The sequence below is a fragment of the Salmo trutta genome, chromosome 26 (assembly GCF_901001165.1).
Source record: "Salmo trutta chromosome 26, fSalTru1.1, whole genome shotgun sequence".
Lineage (NCBI taxonomy): Eukaryota > Metazoa > Chordata > Actinopteri > Salmoniformes > Salmonidae > Salmo > Salmo trutta.
In genome coordinates this window covers 1,383,296-1,408,414 of record NC_042982.1, presented here as the reverse complement: position 1 = coordinate 1,408,414, position 25,119 = coordinate 1,383,296, and the positions used below count along the sequence as shown (strand labels likewise).

Genomic DNA, 25,119 nt, shown 5'->3' with positions numbered 1-25,119 from the left:
TTTTTCTTTTTTTCTTGATAACCAGATTCTGGAGGCAAAGCTGTTTGTGTATTCCAAGACGATAGCAGACCAGAAGCCCAGTAGTATCCTGTATAGGACCCACAGACCTCTGCCTCCCCTCTACAACGTCTCTCTAGCCCAGCTCTCACAGCAACTGGCTAGGATGTACCCCGAACTCACTCTGCCTCTCTTCTCAGGTATTGTGTGTGTGTGTGTGTGTGGGGGGGGGGGGGGGGGGGGGTACTACAAGCAGGTCATCTTCATTTGGCTTCCTGCTAAATGTGTGTTCTTGTGTTAGGATGGCGCCTTCCACTCAAAAAGGTTCCTTGTCAGTTAGCTATGGAAGCTCCCACTGCTCTTTGCTATAGCAACAGTGAAGTGGGTTCTGATTCAGAGGAATTGTGTCAGTATAAACTGGACCAAATAAAAACACTGATCATCAGTTATCAAATGATGGAGACTCAATATTCAGTTATCAAAAACAGACACCTTGTAGAAGGCGCACGGCTGTGCACAGGACATTTAACTCATTGGTATTCAGGTATGAAATGTATATTTGCTTTTAACCCTATTAAGCAACAACTGTTACGTGTGCTCCCTCTCCGGCTTCTAGGTCACCAGGCTGCTCGTTAGGGCGCACACCTGTCACCAGCGTTACGCGCATAATGACACTCACCTGGACTCTATCACCTCCTTGATTACCTGCCCTTTATATGTTACTCCGTTTGGTTTCTTCCCCAGTCGTCATTATTCCTGTTTCATGTCGGTGCGCTGTTTGTGTTTCTTGTTTTGTTCATTTATTAATTAAATGTATTCACTCCCTGAGCTTGCTTCCCAACTCTCAGCATACATCGTTACAGAATGACGACTCAACAAAGGGAAGCATTAGGGAGTGTTTTTTCTGTTTTTGTGTTGGGAGTGATGTCGGGTCCGGGTGTTGGAGCCGGAGCTACCTGGAAGGCCCATTAGGCTCTCACTCCACAGCTGGTTCATCAGGTTTCTGCGCCTTAGCATAGGTGAAGGGTCCGCTCCTGATCCCCGGGATCGTCATCTTGGTTGGTGTCCTGCAGCTGGAGCCGAGCGTCGGGGAGGGGGTACTGTCACGTGTGCTCCCTCTCTGGCCTCTAGGTCACCAGGCTGCTCGTTAGGGCGCACACCTGTCACCAGCGTTACGCGCATAATGACACTCACCTGGACTCCATCATCTCCTTGATTATTTTCCCTTTATATGTCACTCCCTTTTGTTTCTTCTGCAGTCATCATTGTTGCTGTTTCATGTCGGTGCGCTGTTTGTGTTTGTGTTGTTCATTTATTAATTAAGCGTACATCGTTACAACAACCCTTAGTAAACTTTTGGGAAAAATTGCATTTGACCAGATACAATGCTATTTTACAGTAAACAAACAGACTTTCAGCATGCTTATAGGGAAGGACATTCAACAAGCACTTACACAAATTACTGATTGGCTGAGAGAAATTGATGAGAAAAAGATTGTGGACGCTGTTTTGTTAAACTTCAGTGCGGCTTTTGACTTTATCGATCATAGTCCGCTGCTGTTCTTTAATGGAATCCAGTTAGAAAAATGAATTCCTTACTTTTTTCAATCTTTACTAACAACATGCCACTGGCTTCGAGTAAAGCCAGTGTGTCTATGTATGCGGATGACTCAACACTATGCACGCCAGCTACTACAACGACTGAAATGACTGCAACACTTAAAAAAGAGCTGCAGTTAGTTTTTCAGAATGAGTGGTAAGGAATAAGTTAGTCCTAAATAATTAAAAAACTAAAAGCATTGTATTTGGGACAAATCATTCACTAAACCCTAAACCTAACCTAAATCTTGTAATAAATAATGTGGAAATTGAGCAAATTGAGGTGACTAAACTGCTTGGAGTAACCCTGGATTGTAAACTGTCATGGTCAAAACATATTGATACAACAGTAGCTAAGATGGGGAGAAGTCTGTCCATAATAAAGTGTTGCTCTACCTTCTTAACAGCACTATCAACAAGGCAGGTCTTACAGGCCCTAGTTTTGTCGCACCTGGACTATTGTTCAGTTGTGTGGTCAGGTGCCACAAAGAGGGACTTATGAAAATGGCAATTGACTCAGAACAGGGCAACGCGGCTGGCCCTTGGATCTACACAGAGAGCAAACATTAATAATATGCATGTCAATCTCTCTGGCTCAAAGTGGAGGAGAGATTGACTTCATCACTACTTGTATTTGTGAGAGGTATTGACATGTTGAAAGCACAGAGCTGTCTGTTTAAATGACTAGCACACAGCTCAGACACGCATGCATGCATACCCCACAAGACATGCCACCAGAGGTCTCTTCACAGTCTCCAAGTCCAGAACAGACTATGGGAGGCGCACAGTACTACATAGAGCCATGACTACATAGAACTCTATTCCACATAAGGTAACTGATGCAAGCAGTAGAATAATATTAAAAAAACAGATAAAAATAAACCTTATGGAACAGCGAGGAACATGCACATGGATTTTGTGTTGTAGATATGTGGTAGTGGAGTAGGGGCCTGAGGGCACAAACTTATTGTGTTGTGAAATCTGTTATGAATGTATTGTAATGTTTAATTTTTTTAATAACTGCCTTAAGTTTTCCAGTCCCCAGGAAGAGTAGCTGCTAATGGGGATAATAATAAATACAAACAGGGCCTGTATTTATCAAGTGTCTCAGGGTAGGAGTGCTGATCTGGGAGCATGTCCTCCCTGTCCATAATAATCTGATTCATTGTGATCTATAGTGGCAAAACAGATCCTATGCTTCTACCCCTCCCTCTGCAGAGGACAACTTTATAGTCCCTCCAGGATTTAGCGATTCTGCGGTTGAATTTTTTTTGAGCAAAATCAACAATTCCCCATATGTGAAGTGAGTGCTCGCAAATTTGACCAATCATTGCACTATTATCATATGTAACAGTCAAATCGCTGCAATATTACTGCATAAAACTGTCTAATTACCGCACTGCAAAAAAAGGGCTCTCAATTTTAACCATCACCACTTTTACAAATCAATTAATTTTATCACATAACATTGTTAAATCAATACACACGTCAACAAATGTTTTTCCCCATCAGTGCATTTTCATGACAAATTGGACAAAAATCATCACAAATTGCCATGCAAAATGTCATAATTTCCGCACCAAAATCAAGCATTTTTGTCCACAAATACCACAACAAAATCCTGGAGGGACTGACTTTGTAACAATTATTTATGACTTTTTATAAATTTATAAATTTACAGTTTCTGCTCCGTTGTGTTTCTATCTCCTGTCCCAGAGGTTAGCCAGCGTTTCCCTACCACTCACCCCAACGGCCGTCAGATCATGCTGACCTACCTCCTGCCCTGGCTCTCTAACATCGAGCTGATGGACAGTTGCCTGCTGCCACCGGTCTCCAGCCCCTGCAGCCCTGAGGAGGAGACCCCGGACCGGACAGGCACCACCGCGGGACAAGTCCCCCAACACACCCTAAGGGGAATGGGCTGGGGCTCGCTGCTGGCCACCTCGCTGGTCCTTAACAACCTCATGTTCATGACCGCCAAGGTCAGATGGTCTGTGTGTGTGTGTGTGTGTGTGTGTGTGTGTGTGTGTGTGTGTGTGTGTGTGTGTGTGTGTGTGTGTGCGTGCGCGTGTGTGCGTGCGTGCGCGCGTGAATTGCTCGTTGAAAGGCAGACAACATACAGGAAACATTGGAGCAATAACACTTAGCACAATAGCACTTACAATACAAATATGAGCACATACCGTACATTTGGAAAGTATTAAGACCCCTTGACTTTTTCTACATTTTGTTACGTTACATCCTTATTCTAAAATGGATTCATTCAATTTTTTTCCTCATCAATCTACACACAATATACCATAATGACAAAGTGAAAAGAGGTTTTTTGAATTTTTTGCATTATACAAATAAAAAAACGGATATGATATTTACATAAGTATTCAGACCCTTTACTCAGCACCTTTGGCAGCGATTACAGCCTCGAGTCTTCTTGGGTATGACGCTACAACTTGGCACACCTATATTTGGGGAGTTTCTCCCATTCTTCTCTGCAGATCCTCTCAGGCTCTGTCAGGTTAGATGGGGAGCGTCGCCGCACAGCTATTTTCAGGTCTCCCCAGAGATGTTCGATCGGATTCATGTCCGGGCTCTGGCTGGGCCACTCTAGGACATTCAGAGACTTGTCCCGAAGCCACTCCTGCGTTATCTTTGCTGTGTGCTTAGGGTCGTTGTCCTGTTGGAAGGTGAGGTCCTTAGTGTTCTGGAGCAGGTTTTCATCAAGGATCTCTCTGTACTTTGCCCCGTTCATCTTTCCCTTGATCCTGACTAGTCTCCCAATACCTGCAGCTGAAAAAGAGCCCCACAGCATGATGCTGCCACCACCATGCTTCACCGTAGGGATGGTGCTAGGTTTCCTCCAGACGTTAGGCTTGGCATTCAGGCCAAAGAGTTCAATCTTGGTTTCATCAGACCAGAGAATTTTGTTTTTCATGGTCTGAGAGTCCTTTAGGTGCCTTTTGAGAAACTCCAAGCGGGCTGTCATGTGCCTGAGGCGTGGCGTCCATCTGGCTTCTCTACCATAAAGGCCTGATTGTTGGAGTGCTGCAGAGATGGTTGTCCTTCTGGAAGGTTCTCCCATCTCCGCAGAGGAACTCTGGAGCTCTGTCACAGTGACCATCGGGTTCTTGGGAACCTCCCTGACGAAGGCCCTTTTTACCCGATTGCTCAATTGGCCGGGCGGCCAGCTCTAGGAAGAGTCTTGGTGGTTCCAAACTTCATCCATTTAAGAATGGAGGCCACTGTGTTCTTGGGGACCTTCAATGCTGCAGAAATGTTTTGGTACACTTCCCCAGATCTGTGCCTCGATACAATCCTGTCTCGGAGCTCTATGGACAATTCGACCTCATGGCTTGGTTTTTGCTTTGGCAAGCACTGTCAACTATGGGACCATATACAGACTGGTGTGTGCCTTTCCAAATCATGTCCAATCAGTTGAATTTACCACAGTTTGACTCCAATCAAGTTGTGGAAACATCTCAAAGATGATCAATGGAAACAGGATGCCCCTGAGCTCAATTTTGAGTCTCATAGCAAAAGGTCTGAATGCTTATGTAAATAAGTTATTTCTGTTTTTAATTTTTTATAAATTTGCAAAAATGTCGAAAAACCTGTTTTCACTTCGTCATTATGGGGTACTGTGTGTAGATTGATGAGGGGTTTAAAAAAAAATCTATTTTAGGATAAGGCTGTAACGTAACAGAATGTGGAAAAAGTCAAGGGGTCTGAATACTTTCCGAATGCACTGTAAATATATGCTTTGTTCAATGAAAGGTGTCATTCTATTGTTAATGTTACTTATAGCTGATACTCTGCCCTGTCATGTCAGTACGGTGATGACGTTCCAGGACCAGAGATGGAGAATGTCTGGAACGCTCTGGCCAGTAACGACAGGTGGACCAACAATCTGAGGACTACCCTGCAGTTCCTCATCAGTCTGTGTGGAGTGAGCAGCGACACTCCTCTGCTGCCTTATGTGAGTGCTGCCTTAGAACCTCTTTCATTTCATTACTGTCTGAATAAAGTGTATTTAAAACTATCAAATATATATGAAAAGATAATTAAGCTCAACCATGCAGCCTTAGAACAATACAGAGAAAACTAACTTTGATACCTTAGAACCATACAGAAAACGAATCCTATCTCAAATCCTAACCCTTTATTTGTGTCTGTGCGTGCTTGTGTGCATGCATGTGTGTGTTCCTACTTCCGTGTGTGTTCCAGATCAAGAAGGTAGTGATCTACCTGTGTCGTAACAACACCATTCAGACCATGGAGGAGCTGTTGTTTGAGCTGCAGCAGACAGACCCGGTCAACCCTGTGGTACAGCACTGTGACAACCCACCTTTCTACTGCTTCGCTGCCACCAGCAAGACCTCCACCGCCGCCTCAGGTATAGGTACAGACACGCACACAGACAAACGTACGGACACACAAACAGGAATGAAAACAAACACAAACACAGATAAACACACTAACAAATACACGCATACACACAAAGGAATACGCACAAACATAAACATGAACGAACACACTAACACAGTCAGTCAGACTGGACATATAGACCTCCACTGGCGCCTCTGGTAGTAACATTATGTTACACAAAGGAAAGTTACCACATCAGATTTTTATCATACGTTTTACATTTCCCAAAACGTTCACAATATGTATGTTTGAATTAATTGTATCTATAAACCTTGTACTTTTTTTAGGTACAACATCCAGTAGCAACACTGTAGTTGCTGGCCAAGAGAGTTTCCCTGACGCAGATGATATTAAAGCAGCCAAAGAGAACGGAGAGAGGTATAGTAGCACAGTAGAGTACATGGAATGGGGCTGGTCTCAAATTTCTTTATGCTGTTTTGCCAAGACCGTTTGGTATGGCAACAACCATGGAAGTTGACAAAACAGCACAAAGAGATCTGGGACCGGACTAGGTGAAATATAACTTGGTCCTGTTTGTGCTATCATGTCAACTCCTTCATTGTCACATCTGGGACCAGGTTAGATGAAATGTGATGTAATATAAGATCAGCAGTAGCAGAGAAGAGGCGGCGAAGCGAAAGGGTTTACATGAAAATAAGACCACGAAGTGAGGAATGTTTATATGGAGGTACAATGAAAGCGTGTCGAATTTGGTCAACAAAAAAGGTCATTGATAACTTGCTACATGAGGCTTATTTGATCAAATATACATTTCCTTATGGTTAGGATTACATTTCAGCAACTTTAAAAAAAAATACTTTATATCGGAGTTCTGCCTGTTCACTTGCGAATCTGCCCTCTCATTGACTAGAATGGTCCAGCCTCATCTCGTCACCCTCGCCTGCCTTCCATCTTTGTGGACATGTATTTCTATTGTTAGAGCTGTCACTCGACTATCTTGTCAATATAATAGATTGTCTGTTGCAGTAGCCATGGTGACAACCTCTGACCTCTGACCTTTGTGATCCAGGTTGAGTAACATCATGAGGCACCAGAACTGCCTGGAATCCCGATACAGCAACAGTTCTGGAGGCTCCTACGAGGAGGAGAAGAGTGAGTAGAGATTATACATGCCCCCAACCGATTGTGTTTTTTTGTTTATCTGCATTGTTTGTAACTTATTTTTTGACTCATTTTGTACATAATGTTGCCGCTACTGTCTCTTATGACCAAAAATAACTTCTAGACATCAGGACTGCGATTACTCACCACGGACTAGCAGAATCCTTTTTCTTCTTTCACGACTCTGACGAGCCCAAGGATATATAGCTCCCTCGGGAACCGGCCTCGACCCCAGTGATCTGCATGAAGAGGAGGCGGAGAAAGATAGGCCGGAGAGCAGGCTGCCTTCTGAGAATTCGGAGGCGATTGAATAAACCCCCACTTCCCACAATTCTGATAGCAAACATACAATCTTTGGACAATAAAATCGATGAGTTACGGGGAAGATTAAACTACCAACGGGACATTAAAAACTAACATCTTTTGCTTCACGGAGTCGTGGCTGAACGATGACAATATCATCATACAGCTGGCTGGTTATACAATGTACCGGCAGGATAGAACAGCAGCGTCTGGTAAGACAAGGGGCAGCGGACTATGTATTTTTGTAAATAACACCTGGTGCACCATATTTAAAGAAGTCTCGAGCTATTGCTCGCCTGAGGTTGAGTATATCATGATAAGCTGTAGACCACACTACCTACCGAGAGAGTTCTCATCTGTATTCTTCGTAGCTGTTTACATACCAGCTCAGTCAGAGGTTGGCACTAAGATAGCAATGAATGAGCTGTATTCCGCCATAAGCAATCAAGAAAACGCTCACCCAGAGGCGGCGCTCCTAGTACTTTAATGCAGGGAAACGTAAATCAGTTTTACCAAATTTCTATCAGCATGTTAAATGTGCAGCCAGAGGGAAAATAACTCTGGACCACCTATACTCTACACACAGAGACGCATAAGGCTCTCCCTCGCCCTCTATTTGGCAAATCTGACCATAATTCCATCCTCCTGGTTCCTGCATACAAGCAAAAATGAAAGCAGGAAGCACCAGTGACTAGATCAATATAAAAGTGGTCAGATGAAGCAGATGCTAAGCTACAAGACTGTTTTGCTAGCACAGACTGGAATATGTTTCGGGATTCCTCTAATGGCATTGAGGAGTACACCATATCTGTCATTGGCTTCATCAATAAGTGCATCAATGAAGTCGTCCCCACAGTGACCGTATGTACATACCCCAACCAGAAGCCATGGGTTACAGGCAGCATCCGCACTGAGCTAAAGGCTAGAGCTTCCGCTTTCAAGGAGCAGGACTCTAACCCGGAAACGTATAATAAATCCTGCTATGCCCTCAGACGAACCATCAAACAGGCAAAGCGTCAATATCAAATCAAATCAAATTTATTTATATAGCCCTTCGTACATCAGCTGAAATCTCAAAGTGCTGTACAGAAACCCAGCCTAAAACCCCAAACAGCAAGCAATGCATGTGAAAGAAGCACGGTGGCTGGGAAAAACTCCCTAGGAAAAACTCCTGAGAAAGGCCAAAAACCTAGGAAGAAACCTAGAGAGGTACCAGGCTATGAGGGGTGGCCAGTCCTCTTCTGGCTGTGCCGGGTGGATATTATAACAGAACATGGTCAAGATGTTAAAATGTTCGTAAATGACCAGCATGGTCAAATAATAATAATCATAGTAATTGTCGAGGGTGCAACAAGCACGTCCGGTGAACAGGTCAGGGTTCTGTAGCCGCAGGCAGAACAGTTGAAACTGGAGCAGCAGCATGGCCAGGTGGACTGGGGACAGCAAGGAGTCATCATGCCAGGTAGTCCTGAGGCATGGTCCTAGGGCTCAGGTCCTCCGAGAGAAAGAAAGAAAGAGAGAAAGAGAGAATTAGAGAGAGCATATTTACATTCACACAGGACACCGGATAAGACAAGAGAATACTCCAGATGTAACAGACTGACCCTAGCCCCCCGACACAAACTACTGCAGCATAAATACTGGAGGCTGAGACAGGAGGGATCAGAAGACACTGTGGCCCCATCCGATGATACCCCCGGACAGGGCCAAACAGGCAGGATATAACCCCACCCACTTTGCCAAAGCACAGCCCCCACACCACTAGAGGGATATCTACAACCACCAACTTACCGTCCGAAGACAAGGCCGAGTATAGCCCACAAAGATCTCCGCCACGGCACAACCCAAGGGGGGGGGCGCCAACCCAGACAGGAAGACCACGTCAGTGGCTCAACCTACTCAAGTGACGCACCCCTCCCATGGACGGCATGGAAGAACACCAGTAAGTCAGTGACTCAGCCCCTGTAAAAGGGTTAGAGGCAGAGAATCCCAGTGGGAAGAGGGGAACCGACAAGGCAGAGACAGCAAGGGCGGTTCGTTGCTCCAGCCTTTCCGTTCACCTTCACACTCCTGGGCCAGACTATACTTAATCATAGGACCTACTGAAGAGATAAGTCTTCAGTAAAGACTTAAAGGTTGAGACTGAGTCTGCGTCTCTCACATGGGTAGGCAGACCATTCCATAAAAATGGAGCTCTATAGGAGAAAGCCCTACCTCCAGCCGTTTGCTTAGAAATTCTAGGGACAATTAGGAGGCCTGCGTCTTGTGACCGTAGCGTACGTGTAGGTATGTACGGCAGGACCAAATCGGAAAGATAGGTAGTAGCAAGCCCATGTAATGCTTTGTAGGTTAGCAGTAAAACCTTGAAATCAGCCCTTGCCTTAACAGGAAGCCAGTGTAGGGAGGCTAGCACTGGAGTAATATGATCAAATTTGTTGGTTCTAGTCAGGATTCTAGCAGCCGTATTTAGCACTAACTGAAGTTTGTTTAGTGCTTTATCCGGGTAGCCAGAAAGTAGAGCATTGCAGTAGTCGAGCCTAGAAGTAACAAAAGCATGGATTAATTTTTCTGCGTCATTTTTGGACAGAAAGTTTCTGATTTTTGCAATGTTACGTAGATGGAAAAAAGCTGTCCTTGAAGCAGTCTTGATATGTTCTTCAAAAGAGAGATCAGGGTCCAGAGTAACGCCGAGGTCCTTCACAGTTTTATTTGAGACGACTGTACAACCATCCAGATTAATTGTCAGATTCAACAGAAGATCTCTTTGTTTCTTGGGACCTAGGACAAGCATCTCTGTTTTGTCCGAGTTTAAAAGTAGAAAATTTGCAGCCATCCACTTCCTTATGTCTGAAACACAGGCTTCTAGCGAGGGCAATTTTGGGGCTTCACCATGTTTCATTGAAATGTACAGCTGGGTGTCGTCCGCATAGCAGTGAAATTTAACATTATGTTTTCGAATGACATCCCCAAGAGGTAAAATATATAGTGAAAACAATAGTGGTCCTAGAACGGAACCTTGAGGAACACCGAAATTTACAATTGATTTGTCAGAGGACGAACCATTCACAGAGACAAACTGATATCTTTCCGACAGATAAGATCTAAACCAGGCCAGAACTTGTCCATGTAGACCAATTTGGGTTTCCAATCTCTCCAAAAGAATGTGGTGATCGATGGTATCAAAAGCGGCACTAAGATCTAGGAACATGAGGACAGATGCAGAGCCTCGGTCTGACGTCATTAAAAGGTCATTTACCACCTTCACAAGTGCAGTCTCAGTGCTATGATGGGGTCTAAAACTAGACTGAAGCGTTTCGTATACATTGTTTGTCTTCAGGAAGGCAGTGAGTTGCTGCGCAACAACTTTTTCTAAAATTTTTGAGAGGAATGGAAGATTCGATATAGGCCGATAGTTTTTTTATAATTTCTGGGTCAAGATTCGGCTTTTTCAAGAGAGGCTTTATTACTGCCACTTTTAGTGAGCTTGGTACACATCCGGTGGATAGAGAGCCGTTTATTATGTTCAACATAGGAGGGCCAAGCACAGGAAGCAGCTCTTTCAGTAGTTTAGTTGGAATAGGGTCCAATATGCAGCTTGAGGGTTTGGAGGCCATGATTATTTTCATCATTATGAAATACAGGATTAAGAGTCATACTACACCGGGTCTGACGCTCGTCGGGTGTGGCAGGGCTTGCAAACCATTACAGACTACAAAGGGAAGCACAGCCGAGAGCTGCCCAGTGACACGAGCCTACCAGACGAGCTAAACTACTTCTATGCTCACTTCGAGGCAAATAACACTGAAACATGCAGGAGAGCACCAGCTGGGGGGTGGCCCATCACCAGCTGTACCGGAAGACTGTGTGATCACGCTCTCCGTAGCCGATGTGGGTAAGACCTTTAGACAGGTCAACATTCACACGGCCAAAGGGCCAGACGGATTACCAGGACGTGTACTGCGAGCATGCGCTGCCCAACTAGCAAGTGTCTTCACTGACATTTTCAACCTCTCCCTGTCCGAGTCTGTAATACCAACATGTTTTAAGCAGACCACCATAGTGCCTGTGCCCAAGAGCACTTAAGGTAACCTGCCTCAATGACTACCGACTCGTAGCACTCAAGTCCTACCGACCCGTAGCACTCAGGGCCATCCCCAGGTGGTAAGAGTAGGTAACAACACATCCGCCACACTGATCCTCAACACAGGGACCCCTCAGGGGTGCATGTTCAGTCCCCTCCTGTACTCCCTGTTCACTCATGACTGCACGACTCCAACACCATCTTTAAATTTGCCGATGACATGAGTGGTAGGCCTGATCACCGACAACAACGAGACAGCCTATAGGGAGGAGGTCAGAGACCTGGCCGTGTGGTGCCAGGACAACAACCTCTCCCTCAACGTGACCATCGAGAGAATCCTGATGGGTTGCATCACTGCCTGGTATGACAACTGCTTGGCCTCCGAGGGTAGTGCGTACGGCCCAGTACATCACCGGGGCCAAGCTTCCTGCCATCCAGGACCTTTATACCAGGCGGTGTCAGAGGAAGGCCCTAAAAAATGTCAAATACTCCAGCCACCCTAGTCATAACCTGCTCCACTACAGCCCGGCAATGAGAATGGGGGTGTGCTCGGGCTTCCTTTTCCTGTAGCCCACAATCATCTCCTTTGTCTTGATCATGTTGAGGGAGAGGTTGTTGTGCTTGCACCACACGGTCAGGTCTCTGACCTCCTCCCTATAGGCTGTCTCATCGTTGTCGGTGATCAGGCCCACTGTTGTGTCATCCCTGGCCGTGGAGTCGTGCCTGGCCATGCAGTCATGAGTGAACAGGGAGTACAGGAGGGGACTGAGCATGCACCCCTGAGGGGCCCCTGTGTTGAGGATCAGCGTGGGGGATGTGTTCTTACCTACCCTTACCACCTGGGGGCGGCCCGTCAGGAAGTCCAGGCTCAGAATATACTACTGTGTCCCTGGCAACCAGGGCTATCGTTCAATGCAAACCATTTCGGGCCACGGTGTTCATAGAGCGATTTATAAGCAAAAATGTCAGTCGGATCCAGTACCAAAACCATGCAGGAACCCTAAACAGGGGACTTTACATGGCCGTCTAAGTTAGTGCCATTGATAATGCATGATAGGCCAGGCGCTCCTAGGAGATCCTTTGTAAGAACTGGCAGTGAAACACACAAGCTGCTCTGTGACAGGGCCTCTCAGATGCTATCAGGAAACAGCCGGTTACCCCAAAACTCCTTTGTTCTACTCATTGGTTCTACTCTCTGGAGCAGAGGTAGCCTGGGTCATTTTCACTAGGCACAAAACTGAATAAAACTGAGTGAAACAAGAAGGTCCAATAAGAAATGCTTGTTTTCATTTTCCGTTGCAAAACATCTTGCTACGGTGTGCCCTAATGAACACGACCCAGGTCAGAGACATCTCCTCGAACTGAAAAGAATTGCATGACGATAGTTAGAGGAGTTGGCTAAAGCACAAACAGATAAGACCATGCTAGAGCTGAGACAGTCCTGCTCGGCTCGCCGAACTCAATGACCATTCCAAAGAAGAACTTTAAAGAACACTGATCCTCTGCACTATAGCCCTCCTCAATGACTTAACATGCCTGCCATCAACAGACACAGTTATTGCTTTGAAAGGCAGCTGAATGGTGGGTGCATGTATTCACAGGAATGCTCATAACATTTTCTTTGGGGGGAGATGGGGTCTGAGTGCTAAATACAAAGAGAGTTGCATTCAGTAGGCATGAAAGGGCATGAAACATTTTGAAACGAAGGGAAACAGGGAGGTACCAGCTACCAGAAAGTGTCCAATAAGAAACACTGGTTTTGCCCTAGTGTGCCACACTGAACATGACCCTGGAGAGGGTGTGGCCTGGCGAGTCTTGTCCTTCTTTGTCACGAGTGTAACGTTCTGTGTGATCCCTAGGTGAACCCCTTCCGCCGTACACTGGTTGGCTGATGAGCGTTGTGGAGACCAATCAGCCACTCCCTTTGCCTATGCCTGTCAACGGAGGCTGCTGGGCTCCCCTTGTGGACTACCTCCCTGAAACCATCACTCCTAAGGGACCTCTACACAGGTACACACAAACACACACACACACAGGCACGCACACAAGAGTGTGCAAAGCTGTCATCAAGTCAAAGGGTCTCTACTTTGAAGAATCTCAAATATGAAATATATTTTGTTTTATTTAACCCTTTTTTGCTCACTGCATGGTTTCAAAAAAAATGTACCTTTATTTAACTAGGCAAGTCAGTTAAGAACAAATTCTTATTTTCAATGACAGCCTAGGAACAGTGGGTTAACTGCCTTGTTCAGGGGCAGAACGACAGATTTTACCTTGTCAGTTTACCTACTACATGATTCCATATGTGTTATTTCTATAGTTTAGATGTCTTCACTATTATTCTACAATGTAGAAAACCCCTGGAATGAGTAGGTGTGTCCAAACCTTTGACTGGTACTGTATATTGTTGATATGTGTCTGTAGGTTTAACATCGCAGTGATCTTCATGACTGAGATGGTGGTTGACCACAGTGTGAGAGAAGACTGGGCCCTGCACCTGCCACTGCTGCTCCACGCCCTCTTTCTGGGTATGACAAGCACATACTTTTCAATGAGGAATTACTCAATGAACTGATTCTGAACATGCTCCAACTTGGACACGCTAGAAGGTAGCTGGCAATTTCTTCCAATAGTTTTGCCCCTTTTTACAGATGGAGACAATAGAGTAAGGGAGCAATAATATGAATCCCAACCCTGTGTAGTATTACCATGTTATTCCACTGCTAAAGACACTGTATGTAAGGTTTTACAGTGGGGTCAGAAATTATTGACACCCTTGATAAAGATGAGCAATAATGACTGTATAAAATAAATAATTAAATACTGCGCTATATTGTATGCTCCCAGAATTTGGAAATGATATTATTTTATATTAATACCGTGGCTCAAAGAAAGAGATAGGGGTCAAATGTATTAACACCCCTAAGGATTGTTATAAGTAAAGTAGTCAAAAGTTCAGTATTTGGTCCCATATTCCTAGTACGCAATGACTACATCAAGCTTGTGACTCTACAAACTTGTAGGATGCATTTGCAGGTCATTTTGGTTGATTTTCAGATTATTTCGTCATTATTCACGATTCATTCAAGTAGCATCCACATTAATGTAGAAGTGTTTAGAAAATAGTATTGTTATGTATAATACAAGGTACTCTAAAATGACACAATACATTATTTACCATTAATTTCTATTGGGGACAAAATAAAAACTAAACCTAGGGATGCGCCGATATGATATTTTTGGCCGATACCGATAACTGATATAAAAAAATGTTGCGGCCTTTTAAGCATTCTAGTACAGTTAAATAGTTGAGTCACACACACACATACACACACACTGACCAAAAAGTTATTTTGTTGGCATTTATATCCCCATTGCCAGTAAAACATAATCAAAATGTATTTCTTTCACTTACTTGCTGTGCTGTTTCGTTGTTAATTTGTTCAGCCTCAACCAGGATTTCATCATACATGTCAAGCAGTGAAGTTTCTGCTGTCTGTCCGTGGCCTCTCTTCCTCGGTACGCACTGTCACTGTGTCCGTTTCCAAGTTGTCCAGCTGTGTCTGTAACATTTCACCCTGTTTCTTGTCTGCATCGAAGTAGCGGTCCTTGTACCTAGCATCGACACGGTAAAGAGGCTCAGAGAGAATGCCACTGAATCACTTGTTCACAGCCTCTTGTAGAGTACTTTTGCAAGTTAACCCCACAGCCTGTGTCGGCAGTTTTGTTGAGCAGGCGTTTCAATGCCTTGACAGAGGGTATCACATCTGCTGCAGATGCAGTTGATGAGCTTATTTCTCGAGCCAGTTGTTCGAATGGAGCGAGGAGTGTGTTCATGTTTCAAACATGTTCTCAAATGCCATTGAAATGGCAGCATCGGTATGAGAACCAGCACATTCTTGAGCATGCAATACGGCTTTCCTCAGTACAAAATCCTCGTCGACCCACAGTGCTGTCAGACACAACATGCTCATGGGGCTGACGTCTCTGGTCCAAATGTTAGTCGTGAAGCTAATAGCAGTGACGCCCACAGCAAGTAGCTCATGGATGTGCTTTTAAACAATGTCATCTACCTACGTTATATAGGTATGCACGTCAGCGTTGACATCGGTTTTGCACATCGCCGTTAAACTAGACATCGGGCCAATGCTGATGTTGGCATTTTTAGCTAATATCGTCCGATTCCGATATGCTTACCGATATATCGTGCATCCCTAACTAAAACTAAAACAAACTGCAAATGCATCCAATGAGTTTGTAGAGTCACAAGCTTGATGTAGTCATTGCATGTGTCGTGTCTTTGGGCATCATTAACTTGAAGTCATGTTTATCAAATAACTCTGTAATTATTATTACGTGATTAACTGATTAATCGTGTAACTGTAATTAACTAGGAGGTCGGGGCACCAAGGAAAATATTCAGATTACACAGTTATAATTTTCCTAATATAACTGTCAGATATTATAACATTATATTATATGATCTGATCTATTATCTCCTTGTTTTAATGATGTGTTATTACCTCGCGTCCAGTCTCATTCCAAACGTCGTAAATTGTTGTTATCTGCACGAACCCAGTCTTCACTAAGTCATCCATACATCAATTGTCTTAAAATCATTTATTTACTAAACTAAGTAATTCACAGAAAGCATACAAAACAGTAGGTATCGTTATAAAGCAATGATAAAAGAATGTGCCCTAGTGGGCTAAACCGGCATGGCGGCTTGTTAAACAAAGGGTGATAAGGGTCAGCTGAGACGGCACAACAGAGTTGATAAATATTAACAATTGATATGCTTATCCTTTTGTATTAAAATTGTAAATTGTATTAGTATGAAATAATGTCCCTATTTCTTTGAGCATACAATACAGCTCAGTATTTGAGTTATTTATTTTATACAGTAATTATTGCTGATCTTTATCAAGGGTGTCAAACATTTTGGACCCCACTGTATCTGCTGTCACTGTATTATGATGTATTTTTTTCACCACCAGGCATGGATCACTACCGTCCCGAGGTGTTTGAGCACAGCAAGCGTCTCCTCCTGCACCTACTCATCACGCTGTCCTGCAACCGCAACTTCCAGAATATCGCCTCCGTCCTGCTGCAGACACGAGAGGTCAATAGCAGCAAGACCTTGACCAGCAAGTCAAGCTACCAGACTGAATATTTCACTACTACAGGTAGTACACAGTACAGAATAGATTCCTGGGCAGTGTACATTAGGGAATGCAACTGAAAATGTTTTTAAACATGTGTGGTCTAAATCGAAGTTGATGTTTTAAAACTATAACAATTAAAATAACCATCTGCAATACATGTCATTAGTTCTGAGATGGTGGTTTCCAAACAGATTTTTATGCAGTGATTTGAAAAAAAAAAAAAAAGTTTAAATGAAAAATGGAAATGAGCATTTCTTATTGGACAACTTCTAGTAGTCCCTACCTGTTTCATCCCGTTTTGTGCCGAATGAACATGACCCAGTGCATTTGACTGTCAACAGATGCTGTTTACTTTGGAGTTGGGATACACAGTGCTTTTGAGCTCTGCTGTCGAATAGACGCGTTTTTTCCGTATTTTAGTTATTTGGATTGAATCGAGAACTATTCCTGTTACTCATTCCTTAGGCCATTAAGATAATTTAATGCCATTTTGATTGGAGTGCATCAGAAAGGATTATTGGTAAATGTTGTCACTGCATATGTCATTCGGGAGTTAATAGTGTCTAACGATGGGACAAGTGTAGCTAAAAGCTGCAAATGCATTTCTCACTTTAGTAAAAAAAACTCTCATTTCAATTCAATGTAACTGTATTTATCCCCTCGCATTGTCAAAACATTTATTTGTTCAATGCTGTATATTCTGCCTATTTGTAAAAAAGTATATACATATACTGAACAAAAATATAAATGCAACATGTAAAGTGTTGGTCCCATGTTTCATGAGCTAAAATAAAAGGTTCCAGAAATTTCCACACCCACAAAAAGCCCACACATTTTGAGCACAAATTTGTTTACATCCCTGTTAGTGAGAATTTCTCCTTTGCCAAGATAATCCATCCACCTGACAGGAGTGACATATCAAGAAGCTAATTAAACAGCATGATCATTACACAGGTAAAATGTGCAGTTTTGTCACACAACACAATGCCACAGATGTCTCAAGTTGAGGGAGCGTGCAATTGGCATGTTGACTGCAGGAATGTCTACCAGAGCTGTTGCCAGATAATTACATTTTTATTTATCTACCATAAGCTGCCTCAAACGTCATTTTAGAGAATTTGGCAGTATGTCCAACCGGTCTCACAACCGCAGACCACGTGTAACCACGCCATCCCAGGACCTCCACATCCGGCTTCTTCCCCTGCGGGATCTTCTGAGACCAGCCACCTGGACAGCTGATGAAACTGTAGGTTTGCACAACCAAAGACTTTCTGCACAAACTGTCAGAAACCATCTCAGGGAAGCTCATCTGCGTGCTCATCATCCTCACCAGGGTCTTGACCTGACTGCAGAAGGGCAAATTCCCATCTTCGAAGGTCACTGGCACGCTTGAGAAATGTGCTCTTCACGTGGGAATCCTGGTTTTAACTATACCGGGTAGATGGCAGACAGCGTGTATGGCGTCGTGTGGCGAGTGGTTTGCTGATGTCAACGTTGTGAACAGAGTGCCCCATGGTGGCCGTGGGGTTATGATGAGGGCAGGCATAAGCTACGGACAACGAACACAATTGCATTTTATCGATGGCTATTTGAATGCACAGAGATAACGTCACACCGATCCTGAGGCCCATTGTCGTGCCATTCATCGGCCGCAAGGACCTATACACAATTCCTGGAAGCTGAAAATATCCCAGTTCTTCCATGGCCTGCATACTCACCAGTTATGTCACCCATTTAGCATGTTTGGGATGCTCTGGATCAATGTGTATGACAGCATATCCCAGTTCCCACCAATATAGATCAACTGAATGTGAAGGAGATGTATCGCGCTGCATGAGGCAAATGGTGGTCACACCAGATACTGGCTGGTTTTCTGATTCACCACTACATTTCTTTTGGTATCTGTGACCAACAGATATCTGTATATGCAGTCATGTGAAATCCATAGATTAGAGCCTAATTAATTTATTTTAATTTCATGATTTCCTTATATGAACCATAACTCTGTAAAATGTTGCGTTTATATTTTTGTCTATTAAAAAAAAGAAATTGCTCTAAAAAAATAAAGGGATTTTCCATTTTATCAAACTGACCATCTTAGGCAGACAGCCTTGTGGTTCTATGGGGGTCTATGGGAGGGAGCGTAGCACTGGACACATTGCTCTTATCCATGGTTAATCTTAGTACAGGCATCAGCAGGGAATGGCTTGCATTCCTTATCAAATCAAATGTTATTTGTCATATGCGCTGAATACAACAGGTGTAGACTTTACCATGAAATGCTTAGTTACAAGCCATTAACCAACAATGCAGTTCAAGAAATTGAGTTAAGAAAATATTTACTAAATAAGTTTAAAAAAATTAATAAAGTAAATCAAATAACAATAAAGAGGCTATATACCGGGGGTACTGTTACCGAGTCGATGTGCAGGGGTACTGCTTAGTCGAGGTAATTTGTTCATGTAGGTAGGGGTAGTAACTATGCATAGATAATAAACAGTGAGTTGCAGCAGTGTAAAAACAGGGGGGGGGGGGGGTCAATGTAAATAGTCTGGGTGGCCATTTGATTAATTGTTCAGCAGTCTTATGGCTTGGGGGTAGAAGCTGTTAAGGACCCTTTTGGTCCTAGATCTGGCGCTCCGGTACCGCTTGCCGTGTGGTAGCAGAGAGAACAGTCTAGGACTTGGGTGACTGGAGTCTTTGACATTTTTTAGGCCTTCCTCTGACACCACCTAGTATATAGGTCCTGGATGGCAGGAAGCTTGGCCCCAGTGATATACTGGGCCTTACGCACTACCTTCTGTAGCGCCTTACGGTCAGATGCCGAGTAGTTGCCATACCAGGCAGTGATGCAACTGGTCAGGATGCTCTCGATGGTGCAGTTGTAAAACTTTTTGAGGATCTGGGGACCCATGCCTTTTCCTGAGGGTGAAAAGGTGTTGACGTGCCCTCTTCATGACTGTCTTGGTGTGTTTGGACCATGATAGTTCATTGGTGATGTGGACACCAAGGAACTTGAAACTCGACCCTCTCCTCTACAGCCCCGCCAATGTTAATGGGGGTCTGCTCGGCCCGCCTTTTCCTGTAGTCCACGATCAGCTCCTTTGTCTTGCTCACATTGAAGGAGAGGTTGTTGTCCTGGCACCACACTGCCAGGTCTCTGACCTCCTCCTTATAGGCTGTCTCATCATTGTCTGTGATCAGGCCTAGCACTGTTTTGACGTCAGCAAACTTAATGGTGTTGGAGTCGTGTTTGGTCACACAGTCGTGGGTTCACAGGGTGTACATGAGGGGACTAAGCACGCAACCCTGAGGGGCCCCCGTGTTGAGGATCAGCGTGGCAGATGTGTTGTTGCCTACCCGCACCACCTTGGGGTGGACCGTCAGGAAGTCAAGATCCAGTTGCAGAGGGAGGTGTTTACTCCCAGGGTCCTTAGCTTAGTGATGAGCTTTGTGGGCACTATGGTGTTGAATGCTGAGCTGTAGCCAATGAACAGCATTCTCACATAGGTGTTCCTTTTGTCCAGGTGGGAAAGGGCAGTGTGTAGTACGATTGAGATTGCGTCATCTGTGGATATGTTGGGGCGGTATGCGAATGGGAGGGGCTCTGGGGTTTCCGGGATGATGGTGTTGATGTGAGCCTTGACCAGCCTTTCAAAGCACTCCATGGCTACCGACATGAGTGCTAAGGGGCAGTAATCATTTAGGCAGGTTACCTTTGCTTCCTTGGGCACAGGGACTATTGTGGTCTGCTTGAAACATGTTGGTATTACAGACTCGGTCAGGGAGAGGTTGAAAATGACAGTGAAGACACTTGCTAGTTGGTCCGCGTATACTTTGAGTAGACGTCCTGGTCATCTGTCTGGCCCCGCAGCTTTGTGAATGTTTAAAGGTCTTGCTCACATCTTTGATCACCGTGATCACACAGTCGTCTGGAACAGCTGGTGCTGTCATGTATGCTTCAATATTGCTTGCCTCAACGCGAGCATAAAAGGCATTTAGCTTGTCTGGTAGGCTTGCGTCACTGGGCAGCTCGTCCGTAATAGTTTGCAAGCCCTGCCACATCCGAGGAGCGTCAGAGCCGGTGTAGTACGATTCAATCTTAGTCCTGTATTGATACTTTGCTGGTGGTTCGTCTGAGGGCATAGCGGGATTTCTTATAAGCGTCTGGATTATAGTCCCGCTCCTTGAAAGCGGCAGCTCTAACCTTTAGCTTGGTGCGGATGTTGCCTGTAATCCATGGATTCTGGTTGGGATATGTATGTACAGTCACTGTGGGGACGACATCGTCGATGCACTTATTGATGAAGCCGGTGTCTGAGGTGGTATACTCCTCAATACCATTGGATGAATCTCGGAACTTAAATATTCCAGTCTGTGCTAGAAAAACAGTCCTGTAGCGTAGCATCCGCACCATCTGACCACTTCTGTATTGAGTGAGTTATTGGTACTTCCTGCTTTAGTTTTTGCTGGTAAGCAGGAATTAGGAGGATGGAATTATGGTCAGATTTGCCAAATGTAGGGCGTGGGAGAAAGAAACCGTGGTAGTAGCCTGGCCAGCAACAATCCTATGTACTGAAGCAGACATCTAAAATCCTAATTAAAGCATTCCATTACCTTATTCATATCCTCTTGCCCAAAAAGGGGCCATCTACCAAGGCAGGGTTAGGCATGCTGCAAGGATAGGTTCATTCCCCGCTTTAATTTGTTTTGCCATGTCTAGAAAGCTACATATTCAACCAGTGGCGGTTGGTGCCGTTTAAGATGAGGGAGGATGATATTATTTCTTATTTCTATTACAGCATATTGGATGACAGTCATTCATATTCCATTCACCCAGCTCAATGTAACATCGATAGGTTTAAGCTACTAAATGATACTTCAATTTTCCCTGTACGCATCATGAGTTTGCTACAACCTAGCCTATGAATGAAAGTTTACAACGTAGGTGCACACAGAGAGAATTTTGACTAATCAAGGTGACAGACAGTAACACATTCAATACCGCCTTGCACATGCTTGCCTGCATCTAGCTGATCTAGGGTGTAATCATTAGTCCAACAGTTGCAAATTAAAGTTTCTATTGGACAAAGTCAGGTATGTTTATCCCCGTTTTGTTCCGTTTGCTTCCATTTAAGAAAATGTTTTCAACAGTGTCGGCGGAATGAATAGTACACCCCTGGTCACACGCAAACAGTTCACTTTCATAGCAGCCACATAAAAACAGCATGATCACTTTGCTCGTTTTATATATAATTCCTTCTCGCAACTATCTACGCGCTTTCCTCCTCTCACCTTTTCCCTTAGTTTGTGGACTTCATTGCACAACACATCAGCTGTCTGTGACCAGGCGAAAAAACCTTTCCAAGCAAACCTTCATATCATGACCGTTAACCGCAACACACAGCCTACATTGTTGTCATGTCATAGGCAACTAGAACTACTAGAAGTAACGCGTCAGTAAACCTGCTAAAATCATGCAGTACAGTGTACAGTCAGAAAGCAGTTAAGCAGTTACACCGGTGGGCCAAGGTGGCAATAAATTAGTAAAACCAAAGCTTACCTTGACTTGAAAGAGTTCCAGTGTTGGATAGCCATAGCCAGCTAGCTAATATAGCATCCCTCTATGTTTGAGCCGGGTGTTTGAGTAAGCTTATCTAGCTAGCTGCATAAGAAGATTAGTAGTAACACCGGCGGGCCCCGATGGCAATACATTGACTTGGAAGAGTTCCAGTACTGGATAGCCATAGCCAGCTAGCTAATATAGTATCCCTCTATGTTTGAGCTGGGTGTTTGAGAGAGCTAAACTAGCTAGCTGCATTTGCTAGCTAAGTGAAAGTAAAAAAATATACAACCAAATATAGCTATCTTTCTTGCTCTTGCTCTCTCTCTCTTTCTCTATTTCTCTCTCTGCTCCTTAATTGTGTTCAAAACTGTTCAACTATTGTCTTTCTCTCTCTCTGAGTCAACTACTCACCACATTTTATGCACTGCAGTGCTAGCTAGCTGTAGCTTAAGCTTTCAGTACTAGATTCATTCTCTGATCCATTGATTGGGTGCACAGCATCCCAGTTCATGCTGCAAGAGCTCTGATAGGTTGGAGGACGTCCTCCGGAAGTTGTCATAATTACTGATTAAGTCTATGGAAGGGGATGAGAACCATGAGCCTCCTAGGTTTTGTATTGAAGTCAATGTACCCAGAGGACAGAATCTAGCTGTCCTCCGGCTAAACCGGCTACAACAGAGTGCTGCTGAGACTACTGTAGTACTTCATTGCAAACAGTGTGTTTAAATCAATTATTTGGTGACGGAAATATATTTAGTATAGTTTATGTAAAAAGGATAACTTTGATTCAATATATTTATTTTAATATAATTCACTGAGGATGGTCCTCTCCCTTCCTCCTTTGAGGAGCCTCCACTGTATTCAACAGAGGACTACTTATCCTCTTGTTAAAAAAAATATATGGTGATAGCATTATTATTTTATGACATACTTGACTCGATAAAGAAAACTTCACTTGACCTGACTAGGGACCAGCTGGTTTCTTGTATTTACTAGTTGTAATATAGAAAAACAGAGCATAGAGTTCACCTCACACCTTGCTACATTGGATTCACAACAGGAGCAGTCAGGAAGTTATGTGAAACCACAAAACGTACCCCTGTTAACTGGGTGCTGTTCATTAAACACGGTTTTGAAGTTCACATTGCACCTCCTCTGTTTCAAAGTGTTTCCTCCTGTCTTGTGCCTTCTGAACAGTCCCTATTGTGACTCCTCTCCTTCTTCCTCTCTCTCTTTCCCTCTCTCTCTCCCCTTCTCCCTTTCCCTCTCCCCTCCCCCTCCTCTCATCCCTCTCTCATCCCTCTCCCCTCTCCCTTCCTCATCTTCTTCATCTTCTTCCTCTCCTTCCCTCTCCCACGCCCTCTCCCTCCCAGGTGGGATGGACTTCCTGCGAGAGGGCCAGGCATCCCCAGTACCAGACTCTGGCCTCAGCTCCTCGTCCACCTCTTCCAGCCTCAGCCTGGGAGGCAGCACCTCCAACCTGCCCCATATCTCCTCCCAGGAGGCGGAGGAGCTGAAGAGCCCCTCAGAGACGGACGAGAAGACCAACAAGCTGATTGAGTTCCTCACCACCAGGTAGGTGGACCACGGACTGAAGGACGTACAATCCGACGAACAGGCAGGCAGGCAGAGAGTCGGCCAGACAGACAAACAGGCAGTTGGCCAACCAGTCAGTCACATAGTATGTACCACTACCAACAGACAGATACTCGCACATGCATGCACAAACACACCGATTTGAGTGGAACACTAGAACTTCATTACCTCTTTATCCTGGCAAGGGCAAACCGAAATATCATTTGCAGGCCTTCATTTTGAAGATTTTTTGTTATCGATACATGGCCATGCAATTTCATGTCAGTTTAATCAACTTGATGTCAGTGTGTGAGAACAGGGAGCCAACTCCTGACATCCCACGCCACCTAGTGGTCTAGTGTGGCTAACACAACAACAAACGTGTCATTGTTGTAGTAGCAACACCACCGTAGCTCCACTTTGCTCTGCGGTAAAGTTTCCCCTAGGTAAAGATCTAGGATCAGTTCCCCTCCCATCCTAACCTTAACCATTAGTAAGGACAATTCTAAACTGACCCAAGATCAGCGTCTAGGGGCAACTTCGCCCTACACCAACATACTGTAGGTATACTTCTGTTTGAATTATACATTTGTTATCCTCTCTATGATATCATAGTCGTTTGTAAAACAATTATGTTATTGTTTTCCAGGGCCTGTGGCCCCATGTGGTGTCACGAAGCTATCTCACCCAAGAACCAGACCTCAAAAAGCACGGAGCAGCTTGTCAACTTTCTGCATTACGTGGTGTCGGTGTTCAAAGAGTCCAAATCAGGTAATCCTCCCCAAGAGTCTAGCGCTCTTCTACACCTTACCACACTACATTCTTTCACCTATTGCCTTGTAAAAGCGTAGTCTGACTCCTACCAACGGTAGACATCAGTGTGCGTGTGTGTCTGTGTCTGTGCGTGCATGTATGTGTATTTGCGAACATGCATGTGTGCGTGCGTGCCTGCGTGCCCATGCTTTGTGCATGTGTGTCTCATACCTCTCATGTGTGGGCCAGACTTCCACCTGGAGCAGCAGTTGAGTGACATAGCTCTGCAGATGGGTCTGTGTAGCTTGTCACGCCACTACGCCGGGAGGTCCTTCCAGGTGGTTCGGGGGCTGCGGCAGCCATTCTCGGCCCACGCCGTATTCGACCTGCTCTCGCGACTGGTGGAGGTGGTGGGGGAGCACGGGGAGGAAGTACAGGTGTGTGTGGGCGGAGGGAACGGGGGAGTGTGTGTGTGTGTGTGTGAGAGAGAGAGATGTGGGCTTGGATGGTTGTGCAGATACCCAGTTTTAATGTCC

The 25,119-nt window shown here is 44.6% G+C and overlaps 1 protein-coding gene across 8 annotated transcripts in view; it reads left to right on the top strand.

Annotated features, from left to right (window-relative positions):
• The window catches only part of LOC115162863 (protein furry homolog), a 273,622-nt gene that overhangs the window by 159,954 nt on the left and 88,549 nt on the right, over positions 1 to 25,119 (top strand). For all 8 annotated transcript variants that reach the window (XM_029714316.1, XM_029714315.1, XM_029714320.1 and 5 more), the window contains exons 32-43: positions 26 to 197; positions 3,313 to 3,578; positions 5,423 to 5,569; positions 5,818 to 5,986; positions 6,306 to 6,396; positions 7,049 to 7,131; positions 13,384 to 13,534; positions 13,949 to 14,052; positions 16,522 to 16,710; positions 23,629 to 23,830; positions 24,480 to 24,601; positions 24,833 to 25,020. In XM_029714316.1, the coding sequence (XP_029570176.1) occupies positions 26 to 197; positions 3,313 to 3,578; positions 5,423 to 5,569; positions 5,818 to 5,986; positions 6,306 to 6,396; positions 7,049 to 7,131; positions 13,384 to 13,534; positions 13,949 to 14,052; positions 16,522 to 16,710; positions 23,629 to 23,830; positions 24,480 to 24,601; positions 24,833 to 25,020 (1,884 nt within the window). The remainder of the gene's footprint in view (positions 1 to 25; positions 198 to 3,312; positions 3,579 to 5,422; positions 5,570 to 5,817; positions 5,987 to 6,305; positions 6,397 to 7,048; positions 7,132 to 13,383; positions 13,535 to 13,948; positions 14,053 to 16,521; positions 16,711 to 23,628; positions 23,831 to 24,479; positions 24,602 to 24,832; positions 25,021 to 25,119) is intronic.